The sequence below is a fragment of the Epinephelus moara genome, chromosome 2 (assembly GCF_006386435.1).
Source record: "Epinephelus moara isolate mb chromosome 2, YSFRI_EMoa_1.0, whole genome shotgun sequence".
NCBI lineage: Eukaryota > Metazoa > Chordata > Actinopteri > Perciformes > Serranidae > Epinephelus > Epinephelus moara.
In genome coordinates, this window is record NC_065507.1 from 41,194,228 (window position 1) to 41,210,372 (window position 16,145).

Sequence of the window (16,145 nt, forward strand, 5' to 3'; positions counted from 1 at the left end):
CTTCCATATAGGAGGTGTCACAATTTAGCACTGCAAACACAACACAAAGATACTAACGAAGTAAGAGCACAGAGCTCTGGTAGCTGAAACAATACGAATCAGTGGCTTAAACTCAAATTGTGATTTTACCAAAATATGGTTCTACCCTGCAGATTATATACAACCCGATGTGCCAGGGCGCCACAAAGTTTCCTTAAAGGTCTTTGTCGGTCATTAGCTCTTGTCTTTAACAACATGCAGGGCCATCGTGAATAGACAGCTTTTGTATCAACATTAGCGTCATGTTGTGTCGATAATAACCTGAGCTATGGGACATTAAAACACTCAGGGTCACAGCACTTTAAGATCTCTTGTCTTTATCTACTGGCTGCTAAGGTTCAAACGATGCTAATAGCTGGCACACTACCATTCACACTGCAACATTTATTAGCCCCACTCCGCATTCAATGTAAAATCAGGGGACAAAAAGCATGACAGCGCTAAAATAGGTGTAGCTTTTCGGCTACATTAGCTAACTGAGCTACCGTTTCGTAGGTGGGGGTAATGACTTAAACCTAATGACAAATATTTGCGTTTTTATTCCACCGCAAACAAAAAAAGCTCCATAAACACAAGCCAGCCATGGTTCATTGAGATTTTGTTGAACTTTCCAGTGAGCCATCTAGCTAGATAAATAGCCTAACTGGCTCGAGCCACAGCCTTAGTTCTTTGCCCTCATTTTTGGTGAAGCAAATCCTGGAACAACACAGAGATCCTGTGAAAATGGTCCAGTCAAACCGACTGACTCTCTGCCTCAACACTGCTGTCTCCAAACAAAAAGTGTTCCCTCATTCTAACCCCACATGTTCGTTTTAAGAAGAAATACTCACTGTTCTCCAGTACAGCAAAGGAAGCACCGCTGGTGCCTTGTTAATGGGTGCAGCTCGGCTGTTAAGGAACAGAAGCCGCAGACTGGCTTTTAGCTAACGTTATCATAGCTGGCTGCTCCCAGTCCTACTCTTCAGTTCAACAGCTAAAAGTGGTCAACCAGCTTCCCCTGCTGGACATCGATTGGAGCTACAGCCTGACTGTTGCACTGTTTTGTGTGTGTGTGTGTGTGTGTGTGTGTGTGTGAGGGGGGGGTTCTATTCTTTTTTTTTAACAGACTCCATAGTTTTTTTTAAATATGGGCCTCTACCAAATGGTTAAGATTGCCCTTCGTGGTAATAGTAAACCAGTAAAAAAAAAAATCAACATTACAAATCACACATTGTTATCATGCTTGTAATAAGTTAGTATACCAACATATATCAGCTGGACACCATGGATCTTGTAGTTTTATTATTACCATTACAGTACTTTGAAAACATCTCAGAAATGGTGAAAAAATCATACTAATACAATTTTTTTTCATCAAATGTATAATGGAATACCATTGAATGTATGGTAATAACAACAGTGGATATTCAACCCTTTTTTTAATCTTATAAAAAATGTGAATTTTTTAGCTTAGCTTCACTATATTTACCATAAAAGGACACTTCAGTCGTCTGGTTGAGCATGGCTTTAGACAGTAAAATATTATACTTATGAAATTATTTCAGCATATGTATATATTATGGACATCATTAAATGTATCATTCAACAGCTATGAATGATAAGAAGATTTTAGCAAATAGTCAATTTTAATGACATCAGCTTAGTTCACTACCTTTACCAAAAGGACTAGTAGAGCAGTAGAGCTGGTTTGGTTGAGTTAAATTTAACACATTTTTGAAGATGTAGTGACACAGAATGTGCTCTACCAAATGGTTGAGCAGGGTGTTACGGGGTAAGTATGCTAATGCTACCACACTAAAATTAAGATGTGTTAACATTAAGCTAAAGGCTCTACTGTGCCTAAGAACAGTCTTACAGAGTCTTGTTTACATACTGAGCAAAAAATTAAATGCAACACTTGTGTTTTTGCTCCCATTTTTCCAGTAAAAGTAAAAGTAAAAAGTAGTTCGTTTAAAATGTACTTAAAGTACAAGTTACTTAGTTACTTCCAACAACTTGATGGGGGTTAGTCCTATGCATTGCAAAAATGGTCCAGGGGCCATAAATCCAATCCGAATTTTTTTCTATGATGAACCATAGAATTCAATTCAGTTTAGGGCTCCACAATATCATTAGAGCATCACCATCGCACTGTGTTCTTGTGTAATAGTCACATTGTGAGACTCCAGTGTAAGTTCATCATGTCAATATAATATTAGTCAAAGGCAATATGCCATACTTATTTTGCTGGTTAATACTTTAGGTTATGAAGTTCTCAATTTCCATGACAGTTTGATTGTAAAATGTATATCTCATGCAAATGCAGCCTTTCCAAATCCCAAATGATGACTTCTTTCCAAATAGAGCTATTCAAGTTATTGCAATACACTGTATATTGCAATACATATCGCAGTATACAAAATCCTCGCAGTTTTTGTTTTGTCTAATATTACGCAGCCCTCATTCATTTTGATACACAACTGTTAGACTGATGATACACAGAGCGACTTTTTGAGCAATACTGTTGGGCATTATTCTCAGGGATGCAAACAGGTCTATTGTCAAAAAAGAGAGAGCTTGTTGAAGCGAAATTCTGATTATTAAAATACACTAACACTAATTTGGAAGAATACTGTGTATTCCAATACTGCGTCTGCTTGTGCTTCTGCCGAAGCACTCCCACCCTCCTCCATCTCTCTCACCAGTAACTCGCCGGCACCGGCCGCTTGTTCTGGGTCAATTCCACGCGAGATTTCCGAGATTCACCCTTTTGGTTTCCATTTAGCCGAAAACTTTTTTTTTTTTACTTAGTAACGGATGTGATTTCAAATGTAGCAAAGTACAATACTTAAGTCAAAATTAACATAAGTAAAAGTAGAATTACAGATTTCAAAAATTACTGAAAAAAATTACAAATTACACAAAAAACTACTCAATTACAGTAACGTGAGTAAATGTAATTAGTTACTTTCCACCTCTGATATAATCTTAGGCTGTCATAACTCGCCCCAAAGAGAGTTTAAGATAACATAAAGTTTAAGTTTAAGATAAACATAGTCAGTGACAAAACAAGATTGTTATATTACACACAGGTTAGGAACTCATCTCCTGTTGAAAAGTAAAGTACATTCTTACAAGCTGCATTAAAATTGCTGAAAGAAGTTGCAGTGCATCATAAGGTATTTACAGATCAGTTTTATTATTTTCTTGCCTATCAAGTTCCAGCAGAAAAGATTTCATCAAACCATAACACATGTTGTTACAATATATTTTAATTTTAATGTTTCACAGACTTAAATGATTACAAAATTAAGACGCAATAGTATTGCACAACAGTTGTATATTTTTTAGAGATGGAACTGTTGACAAATCCACCATTGGCCATTTTAACTTTGTTAGGTGCATTCATGCATTCAGTCTGATATCAGTGAAATCCAGAAGTTATTACTGTTTGTTTTTATTTTGTTTTCTAAACTTGTCTTGTCTCCTTATCTCCTACATGTTGACTACTCAATTCAAACAGAATGAACCTCTCTCATGAACTGACTGGACCTGATATGTTTTCAGGAGGTGTGTGGAGTATGAAAATATAAAAACGAGAATAATAATTTGTAGAATGAATATGCAGGAAGTAAATATACAATATTCAGTAAATACCCAAAAGTGATCAATCTGCATTAATTTATCAATAAATGCAATGGTTGTTGTCAGGAAAACCATGCTGCAAGTAAGATGTCAAGAGCAGCCACAGGTCCTGGACCTCTACACCATCACAGAGGTCAGAGTGATGTCACCATCTATCTCCAGGGTGGTAATGTGTTGGATGGGAGTGAAACGATGCTTATAGGTGTGTGCCTGCATCCCATTGGCCACAATCCTGAAGGACTGATTCTCACAGCAGATGGTCAGCTGAAAGACAAAAGGGCATTTTGCAAACACATATTTTGAATAGCCTCCATGGTAACAGTAAAACTAACAAACCTGTGTTTTTTTTATATTACCACTAGGAGTCACCAAGGCCTCATACATAGGCACTCTAAGACATTTTTAATGCCTGGCTCAAGTCTGGGAAGCAGTGGAGCACAAAAAATATAGTCTCTCTAACTGAAACTTGGAATATTGATGAAAAAGACTACTACATTCATATAGTCTTCTTTCAAGATGGTACAATATATCTGCTAGAGATATCTGTTAAATAATGCTGCCAGCTTAACGAAAGCAGCAAAAACACAAAAGCTTCTGCATTAAGGACATTATTGTATTTATGCACTGTATGCATCACAGTAACATTTAGCCTACAGCAGAGGAACAAAAGAGAAGGTCAGAATTCTAAATGTATTGAGTCAGATTTTTTTACTTTGTGCTCAGAATTTTGAGATTGAATTCATGAGTGACCTTATGCTCAGAATTATGAATTCTCAAAATGACTATGTTCATTTCAATTTCAGAATTTCAGAACTACTGTACATGCTTGTTTAATGATGCACTTAACTCAAGTGATGGAGATACAATGACGTATACAAACTGTTAAACACAGGCCCAATACCAGGGACATTCTACATCCACCTTGTCAACGTGTGCAATCAGTGAAGTGTTTGCAGTGGTACCGTGAAAGGCTGTCCCCGACGGAAGGGCATCCCACCACCACGCTCCTCAGTGCCCCACTGCTCCCACTGCTTGGTGTTTCGAACCACACAGTTCTCATTGAAACGTGGATTGTAATGCAGAGCGATGCCAGATTGATGGTTGAGATTCACAGCAAACCTGAGAGGAAACAGAGGAAACATTGAGAACAACATGGCACTGGACCTCCTGCATGACTGTTTTCATAGATTTAAACTGCACTGATTTTACAGATAAAGGCCAGGTCACCTGCCCTGGGAACCATTACTTCCCTGGTGAAACATCCTCATTTTCAAGTCTGAGAAAATGTTCCTGATGATGAAATTCAGTCATCTTAGACTGCAGCATTTTTAACAGAAAACCTGCATTACAATGTGGAAACATCAGTTGGAAATATGTTAGTTTTACCAGGTAGGGAGGGTCTAATGAAAACACTAAGTTGTGCTGCATTATGGGGAGTGTAGAATCCAGTGCTTTTAAAGCCCGAAGTCCAAACTAGGGACTAAAATTCAAAATGTCTTCAGCTTGGCTGCTTTAATTTTGACCATTATTTTATCTAACTGTCTCTTGTGAATCCCCAAACTTTATTGAAGTGTAATTTGAAATCACCAGAGTGGCCCTTTAAACAGCTTGTTTTGAACTGTGTGAAATGTACTGTAAATATGTCTGCTGGGCCTAATGGGCTTTGGCATATCTCGGGGCACTGGTGTAGTTTCCTACTGCAAATCTATCTATGCCTAAAATATATTTCTGTAATCTGTTGAGAAAATGTTTATGGATAAAACAACCAAACTGAAATTTCTGCTTTGGGCCAATCTGGCTAATTAAATACCTGAACAAAACAAAATACTTGTTTCTGAAGTAACTGGCCTCTTGTCAGACACATGTTATAAACTGCACACATAGAAGGGATGCCTCCTGTGAGTCTGAGAATTTCCTTGTCTGGGCAGTAACTTTAGTAGAAGTTGAAAAACTGGCAACACTTGTTATTAGAATGAGGAAACAACTGTCACCTGCTGTTTGGAGACCAAACCCTGCCACAGAAAAACTGAACAAAAGGCACAGACTCAGTCAGTCCTGAGATGAGAAGGGTTAACCACATCTACCACCAACTGAGGTTTATGCAGGTTAAATACAAAACATCACCATGTCAGACCATCTTCATCCTACATTATGTATTGTATGTCTGTATTGACATCTGTACTGTATGTATGTATGTATGTCTTGAAGCCTAGATAGTATTTAATTTGCTTCATAACTCAACATACTGAAGTTGCAGTCAATGAGGAGGTTCAACAGTGCATACCATATCACAAGGTGTTGTGAAAGGAGGAACTCTGCTGTACAGTATAGTTTCAGCTCACAATATGCAGGAAAAGGCTTAAACTTAAACTTTGGCTACATGACTATGTGATAAGTTATAACTACAGAGAGACTGCTCGTGTATAAGAATCTAAGTGTACAAAATCAGCATGCTGTCTTGTGATTCCTACTGCAACTAAGGAGAAATTGTCACATCTCATGTGACTAGATTCTCATGTGACTTCCTTTTTCTATAGAGATTGCAGCAGTATTCTGATGGTTCAGTTTACTTAGTTCATTTTGAGATATCAGTATATAGGATTTCACATTAAGACCTCTACAACCCAATCATATAACTTACCAGCATCCAGTAAGACAATCACAGAGGAATTCATTCCATGCCCATAAAAGTCTATATGGTTGTCTAGTCTTGTCCTGTGACTAAGGATATAGTCTGAGGACTTAACTAATTATTTTCAAGTGACAATTTATATTTTCAGTGGGATAATCATTGTAAACCTTAAAATAAAAGTTCAATAGGACCAGATGTATGGTCTATGCACAGATTTATGGTCTGGGACCAGATATGCAGTCTAGGGGTAGATGAAGAGTCTAGTCACAGATGTGGAGTTTTGGGTCAGTGGCACAGTCTAGGGGTAGATGTAAGGTCAGTGCGCAGATGTAGAGTTTAGGGCCACTTGTATGGTCTAGATGGGGAAGATGGAGAGTCTAAGACTAAATATAAGGTCTAGGTGCTGATGTATGGTCTGGGACCAGATGTATGTTCTATGGGTAGATGTAGAGTCGTAGGCCAGTTGTACAATCCAGGATCAGATGTACGGTCTAGCATCAGATGTACAGTTTAGGACCAGATATACATTATATGGGTAGCTGTAGAGTCTAGGCACAGATCTAGAATCATGTGTAAGGTGTACGGTCTAGAGGCAGATGTATGGTCTACGATCAGATGTACAATCTAAGGGTAGGTGTACAGTCTATACACAGATGTAGAGTCTTAGGCCAGTTGTACAATCCGGGATCAGATGTATGGACTACGAGCAGATGTATGATCTAGGACCAAATGTACATTCTATGGGTAGATGCAGAGTCTGGGCACAGATGTAAAATCTATTAGGTGTATCGTCTAGGGGCAGATATATGGTCTCTGTAGGTAAGGGCAGCAGGAATGGACTCCGTCATGCAGAGTGTGCCGATTGATATTCTAGCTAAATTTACAACAGGCAGTTTCACCTCTTGTTAGTCTATATTGTTATTTCTGTCTTTTACTGGGTTAATTTTATTCCTTATTTTCTCAGCTACTCTGCAGACACAGTCCTCAGTCTCGAGGCAGAGTGATATGGTGTTTGATTTCTACAATGTTGGTTTCAAAGTGAAATCCAGCAATTGCTGATGAAGTCTGACCTTGTGGCATTGGGCTTAACAGTCCCCTGGATAGTGATGGTCCTGCCATGTTTAAGTCCACCACTGATGCTGCTCTTGTATGGAACAGCCTGTACAGAGATGGAATAGGAAAATTAATTACACAAATATACTCATAATCCATTATTGTTTTAATCAAGTTAAATTAACAAAGAGTATTGTTAATTTATAGATTTGCTAGATTTATTCAAAGATCTACCTTACACCAGTGTATAATGCTCTAGAGTTTGCTTCTGCAGGAATGCAACCTGGAATGTACCACGTGCTGCTGACACCCTCTCCAGGAAGTGTTAATATACTGCATAATATAAGTTTATTCTTGGCTGGCTGCCTTGTAAATGCATCCTTCTTAGAGGAGGTATGCTTCTTCTTCAGAAGTGCTTGTCAGATGGTCAATTACAGTAGCTTCAATTTCTGTAACTTTCTAAAACCAACATTCCTAAATTGTCACATACTTCATGCTTTCATCGGTCAGCTTTGTGGAGTAGAGACAGGGGCTGAGGTATGAATCTCTCTCTCTGTTTTCATCCTTAACACAACTATTTCTATTACTTTTAATGTGAACAATGAGTGCAACACTATGAATGCCTTGTCTTTCTTAAAATGTGTGCTTTTATTTCCATATTTAAGCAATATCATGTCTCCCCTGTCTCTAAGAAGTGTCCAGTGTGGCCAACTTGAACCATATGCTCTTTGTAGGGTTATAGGTACCTGACCTTGTGTTCTTCAGTGTCCCAAATCCATGCCAAACACAAATTCTAAGCAGGTTTTGAGTATGTAGTGTGTTGATGCTGTGAAAGTGACAAAATTAAGTAGGCCTATATTCAAACCACACAGTATGCACTCTAGAAACTGTTGCTTTCTGAATGTGAATGAACAATAATCTCCCATATTGCAATGCATAAAGGAAATGGAGTGGCTCATGGCTGTTACTATTCTAAGCAAATTGTGGGAAGTGGTTACACACATATCCAAAGTCCCAGTTTGATTGACATCTGTTACTCCATGTATTGTATAATTTCCTGTTGATTATTTTGTATAATAACTACTAAAACACTATACTTTGACAATAACTGTATGTAGTGCTGTACAAATTTAATCTGTTGTATAAATTTGAGGCACAGCTATGCAGAGACAGCCGATGGGCTAATTGGCTTTTTAACTGTATGTAAACCAAGCAGTAACCTCCAGGACTGAAAAATGAAGCCATGGCAGAAGTGCCAAAAACTGCAGTTCCTCTTATTGCTACTTGAGTCTAGCTCCAAGAGTGAGTCAATCTCCACAGACCCCCGTGTTAAAATGCCCAACTTTACAACAGAAATAAACATGTTTACAGCCTGGTACAAAAACATTTTTGGTCTCTAGCTAATTTCAACATTTACGACAACTGTACATGGGGTGTGACTGCTTTGAGTGACAAGTGGTTGCCATCCAAGTCACTACCACAACAACAATGCTGGTTAGTTGACTTCACCATGGTGTAGCCCCAGATTTACAGAGCATAGGTGTTGCCATAGCTGTTGCTATTTCAGTATGCTTTCAGTTCATGAAAGTTAAGTGTACTGTAATGTGTTTGGTCGCTAACAAAGGAAACACTTCGCACATCTATTAAACAATACAGGTGCGTTGGAGAGAGAAGACCAAAAAGTTGCAAAAGGACTCCCGCACACTGTCTAACTTGTAATATATAATTTATTTGCAACGTTTCGGTACTAGACCTTCATCAGGCAAACAGTTTTTTGTTCATGAGAAGCCATCTTAAATAGGGAGTGGTCGTTTCTCCACAACCAATCCCATTCCCACGTGCAAACACAGGGGGACAAAATCATCATTGGGTTATTAAAACACACAACAAACAGAGACAGCAAAAAAACAAAGCTCTCTGTGTGACATCAGTCTAAAGTAATGTTTTGGTCACTAAAAAAATTGTTTAGCATTTGGTTGTGTGAAAAGACCCCCTAAGGAGTCCCAGAGTTCACTTCATGGTAAGCACATTTTGTTTTCATGATTTTAAGCCTTTTTTTTTTTTTTTTTGCTGGCGAAAAACTTGCATTAACATCATCATAGTTAACCATAGCTGTAAATGCACCATGCTAACCAAGCTAGCAGCTAGTGTCATGTTTATCTCCATCCTCTTATTCAAATATGGTCTCTTCTGGCTCCACAAAAACCTAAGATGGCGACAGCAAAACTCAAGGCTTCAAAATGGGAGTCCAGAAAGTCCAGTGGGTGACATCATGGTGTCAACATCCATTATTTTATACAGTCTATGATGTAAACATAAGCTGAAATGGCTAATTTAAATTCAAAAACTTGGCTGGCTAACAAGCCAACCCAGACTACTAGTATGCATAAAATCTTACATCTAAATATTTCCTATTTTACTACATAAATTAAATTCCATTCACCTCCATTGTATTGGAATGGAGGCAGAAATCAGACACAATAGCTCTAAATCTCAACAAATGAAACCAAAACTGTCTACATGGGTCGGCAGCACAATGTTTAAGTGGAAAAGAGATTTGTTTGTTTTGCAAAGTTGTGCTATCTAACCCTTAAACTTAACCAATAAGGTTTTTGCTGCTCAAGAGCAGCTCTGTAAAATGTCTGCAGAACTGTGGCTCTACCCTTCCTGATACTCACAGGCATTGCAGGAGGAAATCCAAGCTGGGCTGGAAATCCAGGCTGGGCTGGAAATCCAGGCTGGGCTGGAAATCCAGGCTGTGATGGAAACCCCGGAAAAGAAGGGAAAGCAGCCTGGGTTGGAAAGGCTACATGTGAAGGAAACGCAGGCTGAGCAGGAAATGCCGGCTGTCCAAGAAACCAAACACAAAAGGAAACCACTTTAATATCACATACCTTTCTGTAATACTCTTCATATACTCTACATGTTGATTTATTTATTAGGTTTGGAGTTATTTTTAGTGAGAGCACTGACATTAAGCACATGAAACACAATTAATGCTGTTCCTAATTCTAGTGGCATCCTCACCATAGAGTCCTGGAAGGCTATGGAGGAAATTTCTACTTTCCCGTCTACTGAGATGGTGTCCACCTGGTGAAATGGGATACGGTGTCTGTACTCCATGAAGTGGCTGCCATTGGCGTTCAGCTGGAGAGAGAAAATATGGTATTTTATTTCTGTCTCATTTCTGAGCACAGAAAAATATTGTTTTCATGCACATATATGTTTTTTAAAGACATTTCTTTATAATTGGACGACAAACTACAAACAAAACAAACAGGGGACATACAATGCACTTTTTTTTTTAAAATAAAAACCTTTTGTATAAAAAATAGCAGCCTGAAAAGGGTGTTCTAATTCTACTCCATACAGTTAAAATCTTGGATTGCTTCCCCACTTTCCAAGAAACAAATAATCCTATGAGCAATCAGTTTTAAGAGTGTAACTCAGAAAATGACGACTCCAGTTCTCTGATTGGCAGAAATTGTGGCTCATTGTCAAACTCTTAGTTTAAGGGAGAATGCAAGGAAACTTGAGAGGTTATTATGTTTTTGTTCACTTAAATTAAAATATTCTTTGATGATAATATTTTCTGTACAAAATAATATTTATTTGCAGGCAAAAGAAAAAAATGGTCCTCAAAATGACCTGTTGTGCACTCCCCAAAGAGACATAGGATTTGTCAATAGTGAAATAAAATCTGCCTGAATTTAATTTCTCTGTCAGAATGTTAGTCAGACCAAACTAAGAAGATCATTTTCAGATTGTCAGTAGTTTTGGCCCCACAGACCTGGTAGGAATCACGGGAGACTGTGATGCTGAAGCTGAAGGGAGAGCCAGCAGGAAAGGGTGAGTTGTGCTTCCTCTCTTCAGTGCCCCAGCTGCCATACTGAAAGGTGTTGGCAACCACATAACCAGGGCGGCTGTCATAGCGTGGGTTAATGTGGAGAGCGATGTCTGCATTGGTCCTGGAACCACACTGCAAATTCACATGGAACCTGGAGAAAAAATACATAATCATTTCATGGTGTACAAGAAACTGTCATTATTTTTCGTTTTATAAAGGCCAAAATATGGCTTCAAAAGGCCAGATATCCAAAGAATAAATGGTAAATGGACCTACACTCCTATAGTGCCTCTCTAGTCATCTGACCAGTCACATTCACCCATTCACACACACATTCAAACACTGATTAGCAGGGCCACCTGCTACTCAGTTTTTAACAAACTCAAACACCAGTGGAACAGCCATCGGGAGCAATTTGGGGTTTAGTATCTTGCTCAAGGATACTTTGACATGCAGATTGGAGACCCCAATAGTCCCAAATGCTCTTAAGATAACCTATGGAGTTTTGACCACTGATGGCACTATGGAGCAATGTTTTCATGAGTGGAACCCTGTTATTTATACATAATGAAAGCACATGTGTGCAAAAGCATGGGTTTGTTCACATGCATGTGCAACTGAGCAAACACCATGTGAAGACTGCATGATACAGTGATAAACTCCAGAACAAGTGAGTTAATGACTTTGGATTGTCTCATCAACAGTGTTGCAAATGTTCTGGGGGAAGAAGACTCTCTTCCAAGTCTAAAAATTAGAGAGCTAAATTTCAAATCTATGATGTCATCAGGTACAAAGTCTGGAGCTGCTCCACAGACAATTAATTGGGAAAGATGTTATAGATTAGGCCTACTCAATTGGCAGAAATGTTAGAGTGGCCCAGCATACAGAGTTTACCACTGATGATAATAAAAGTGGGACTATATATATATATATATATTTCTCTTGCTAATTATTTTTCTGGCAGATTAATATATTTTTATATGTTTTATTAAAATGTTTTATGAAATGTTACATTTTGTATTTCACTGCCACCAAACGTCAGGACTAACAGCTAAGAGATGAAATGATGGAAAAAGCAGTCTGACCTATCGGCTCCAGGCAGGACTCGTCCACTGATGTTGATGGACTTTCCCTCCTGCAGACCACCATGGATTGATCCAGTGAAGGGGATTCTCTGCAAAGAACAGGACTTAACAGGTAAATAGCTGCTTTTCATTTTATCTGTTAATATACATGTAATTATTAGCAAAGTAAAGAAAGTAAATCAAGTGTGTGTGTGTTGCCCCTGTCCATTTTAATCCATCACAGTATTCCTGAAATGGTGAGATTTGTAAAGGTTTCCTACAGGATAAAATGGATCAGCATGGTTCTTCTGTATATTGAGTAGCCTAAGCCTAAATGAGGTTACCTGTATTCTTGTTTAGGTGCACAGAACATCATAAAGATTTTCATTAAAAACTAACTTATGCTGCAGCGTGTAATACTGAGTTATCAACCACTTTTTGTTAATAAAATCGCAGGTAATTGCAGGTTACAGATACACAGAGCTCCTTATGACTCTGGTCAGCTTAGCTGCTGCTTATAGACCATATGGCAGCAGTTCCTAAATGCTACATGTTCCTAAACAACTTTGTATTTTTCTTATTTTTAAATATCTTTAATGTTTTGCACATATCTGCATTTGGTTTTATTTTTGTATGTTTTAATATCATTACATTATTATGTTATATACTGTTATTATTGAATCATTATTAGTTTCATGATTCTCATAGTTTTCTCAACAGGCCTACCAGGCACAGGCCCAGAGTGTCAGGGGGGCCTCCTGGCCTTCACTTGCATAGTGTCACTCAAATTACCGAGTAGGCAACCGACCAGGAAGACTCAAAATGACCACAGAAAGACACAAAAAGACCACAAACAGACGCCAAGGAACTGCAAAAAGACACAGAATGACTACAAAGAGACACAAAACAACCACAAGGAGACACAAAACAACAACAAAGAGACACAAAGTGACTACAAAGAGACACAAAGAGACACAAAGTGACTACAAAGAGACACAAAACAACCATAAGGAGACACAAAGCAACACAAGGAGACACAAAACAGCCACAAAGAGACACACGGTGACTACAAAGAGACACAGAACAACTACAAGGAGACACAAAATGACATTGAAGAGACACAAAACAACCACAAAAAGACACAAAACCACAAAAAGATGCATAATGACAACAAACAAATGCAAAACCACCACAAAGATATGTCTCTTGCTCTTCTGTAGAAAAGGTGGTGGGGCCCTTTGCATCAGTGCTCAGGGGCACATTGTCTCATAATCCGCCCCTGATTCAAATGTTGCTCTTTTGACAAATGTGTTTGTCCCTTTGTCAGCATGAAGGTATTTATTCAATATTTGCGCTTGGTAAAATCTCTTTAATTCTTTTGACAGATTATGTATTCCTGTACTTTTCAGAGGGGGGTTTAGGGTTCGAAATACATAATATTTACTGTACACCAATCAGAGGGTAGCATACACATGTACGCGCAGACGTCAATGCGTTCAGAGAGACAGAAAGCCACATTTTAGACGTTAAAGAGGAGCTCTAAAATAACTGCTATGTTTCCTGCTGAAGGTTTTACTGCTCGGTCATCACATGAGTGACAGCTCAAGTTTCCACTGACGTAGGCTATTGTCTCAATATATCAATGAACAAATCACATAAATATTGCATGTAGATTCGACAAACATGACCAGTTAAGTGTTTACACAGTTAACTTCAGCTGCTAAGGCAGTCGTGTCATGCCAAAGCTGCAGCATGTTTTCCTCTGGCAGGAAATAATATCTAACAGTGAGTGCCTCTTTCTTTGTACACTATACTGCTCGCTAATTCGATATTTTTATAAGCAGGCTGTGAGCAAGCAGAAAACGCAATGATAAGTTGAGATAGTTTAATTATTCACACATTATTGAATCGAAGAGTAGATCTTGAGTAAGCGTAAAAGGTCCAGCAAGCCTATTACTGTAAGTTCTCCGAGTAACGGGACGGACCTGAAATAACCCCGAACAGGACCAGCCCTCATATCAATCATTACATATTTTCAGGAAAGTAAAGACAAGTTTCAACCACTTACTGGATTATAGAACGGTGACTGCTGATGAAAAGCCATTGTCCGAAAAAACAATTGCGTAGAGTTGCTGAGCTGCAGGAAGTGTGATTGCTGCAAATGGGAAACTTTTACAAGCTTTTATTCTACTGATAGGTTTCGTTTTTCCTTGCAGTAGGCGGTGTTTCAATAACCACAGTCCTATCACTTCAGTTTATGGCGCAAGAGAAACGACACTGGCGTGCATTAACTGGGTGAAACTGTCAGCAGTCTGTGGGTCAAACATGAGAATTACTAAGTATCCAATGATACCTGGACCGATCTCTTTAGATTGTTGTTTGCTGATTCATTTTAAATATTTTAACAGGGATGTGGTTTCGTTTTTCATTCATTATAACTTTACAGAAACAACTGTTGTAGCCATCAGTGTGTGCTGTGGGTTCCTTCCGCTGTCTGTCAGCTTATACAACCTAAAGCAGTGAAAAACCTCAGTCTCAGTTGTTGCGTGTTTCAGCTCAGCCAGCTGCCTCTGTCCCAAGCATCCACAACTAAGTAATTCCAGATGTATTTTAGTTGTAAACACACGCTTAGAACTAGGCCTACCGTATGTTTTTTGCATGTCTGTACTGGTTAACTTAACCCAAACTTCAGACCCTTTACTTAAGTTTAAGTTGCAACCTCAGAGTGTAGTTACACTCCTCTTTAAGTTTTACTCAAGGGCACATGAAACTCAAAATTGTATATTTGTACAGTGGTCTTTTCATCAATTTTTAGAAATGGCATCAATGAGTGTTATTTGCTTCCATGTTGCTTTTCCCCCACATTGTATCATCTTTATTGTCTGTAGGCTGTTGAGTTTTTAGAGGTGTGGAGTGTTTTTTATTGACAGACAGATCCAAATGTGGTATTTCCTGATTTAGTCTGATATGCATGTGCAACACAGGACAGACCTGTTCCTTGGCCTTGACTTAATGCCATAAAACAATCAAGTTAGCTATTCTTAGTGTAATAATAACAATAATAATAATAATAATAATAATAATAATAATATGTAAAACAAACAAATGCTTCTCAAGAAGAAAAAAAGACAACAAAGGCCTTGTTTCCACCAAGCAGTCCAGTATGGTTCAGGTCAGTTTGTAACACATTTTTTCCGTTTCCACTGTAAAAAGTTGTGGATGGTACCAATGGAACATTTTTTTTTTTTTACCGTTTAAACGTCAAACGTCCAGCCCCGCCCATGTCCAGTAGGCCTACATCACCTTGCTTCACCCAGGACAAGTCAGAATTTAGGAAGCTTCGCTGTTCGCTGCACGGTCAAATTTCACATTGTTCTTTTTAATATTTTTACATTGTTATTTTTAAACTTTTTAGTTTAGTTTATTTACTTTATTAATCCCCCTGAGGAGAAATTCAATGTTTTCACTCTTGCTTGTCAATTACACACAGGTCTGAAAGACACACACATGCACAAACAGGACCTATACATGCACAAAGTGGAGAGATGTCAGAGTGAGGGGGCTGTCCTTGGTGAGGCGCCCCGAGCGGTTGGGGTGCCTTGCTCAAGGCAAGAGGTGAACTGGCACCTCTCCAGCCACCAGTCCACGCTCCATATTTTGGTCCGGATGGGGACTCGAACAGACGACCCTCCGGTTGCCAACCCAAGTCCCTATGGACTGAGCTACTGCCGCCATACTACATAATTGCGCATTTTGAACATACATAAATGCTGTCATGTATAAAAATATGTGCAAATGTAGAATTATATCAGACAAAAACTACAAAGGAGTATCTTTTTACTATCATTTAGCCAATTTCAGTCTATTCAGTTCTCTATTTCATATT

The 16,145-nt window shown here is 38.6% G+C and overlaps 2 protein-coding genes across 4 annotated transcripts in view; both read right to left on the reverse strand.

Moving 5' to 3' along the window:
• The window catches only part of myo18ab (myosin XVIIIA b), a 237,305-nt gene extending 236,310 nt beyond the window's left edge, over positions 1–995 (reverse strand). For all 3 annotated transcript variants that reach the window (XM_050055440.1, XM_050055391.1, XM_050055383.1), the window contains exon 1: positions 870–995. The gene's annotated coding sequence lies outside the window, so the exon portion shown is untranslated. The remainder of the gene's footprint in view (positions 1–869) is intronic.
• A 2,198-nt stretch (positions 996–3,193) lies between these two features.
• Positions 3,194–14,486, reverse strand: LOC126397513 (galectin-9-like). The gene is made up of 8 exons (XM_050056360.1): positions 14,328–14,486; positions 12,281–12,369; positions 11,139–11,346; positions 10,376–10,495; positions 10,027–10,194; positions 7,366–7,454; positions 4,626–4,782; positions 3,194–3,927 (listed from the first exon to the last, which is right to left on the reverse strand). Exons 1-8 carry the CDS (start codon positions 14,361–14,363, stop codon positions 3,781–3,783), a joined length of 1,014 nt encoding a protein of 337 aa, XP_049912317.1. The 5' UTR covers positions 14,364–14,486; the 3' UTR covers positions 3,194–3,780.
• Positions 14,487–16,145: the final 1,659 nt, after the last annotated feature.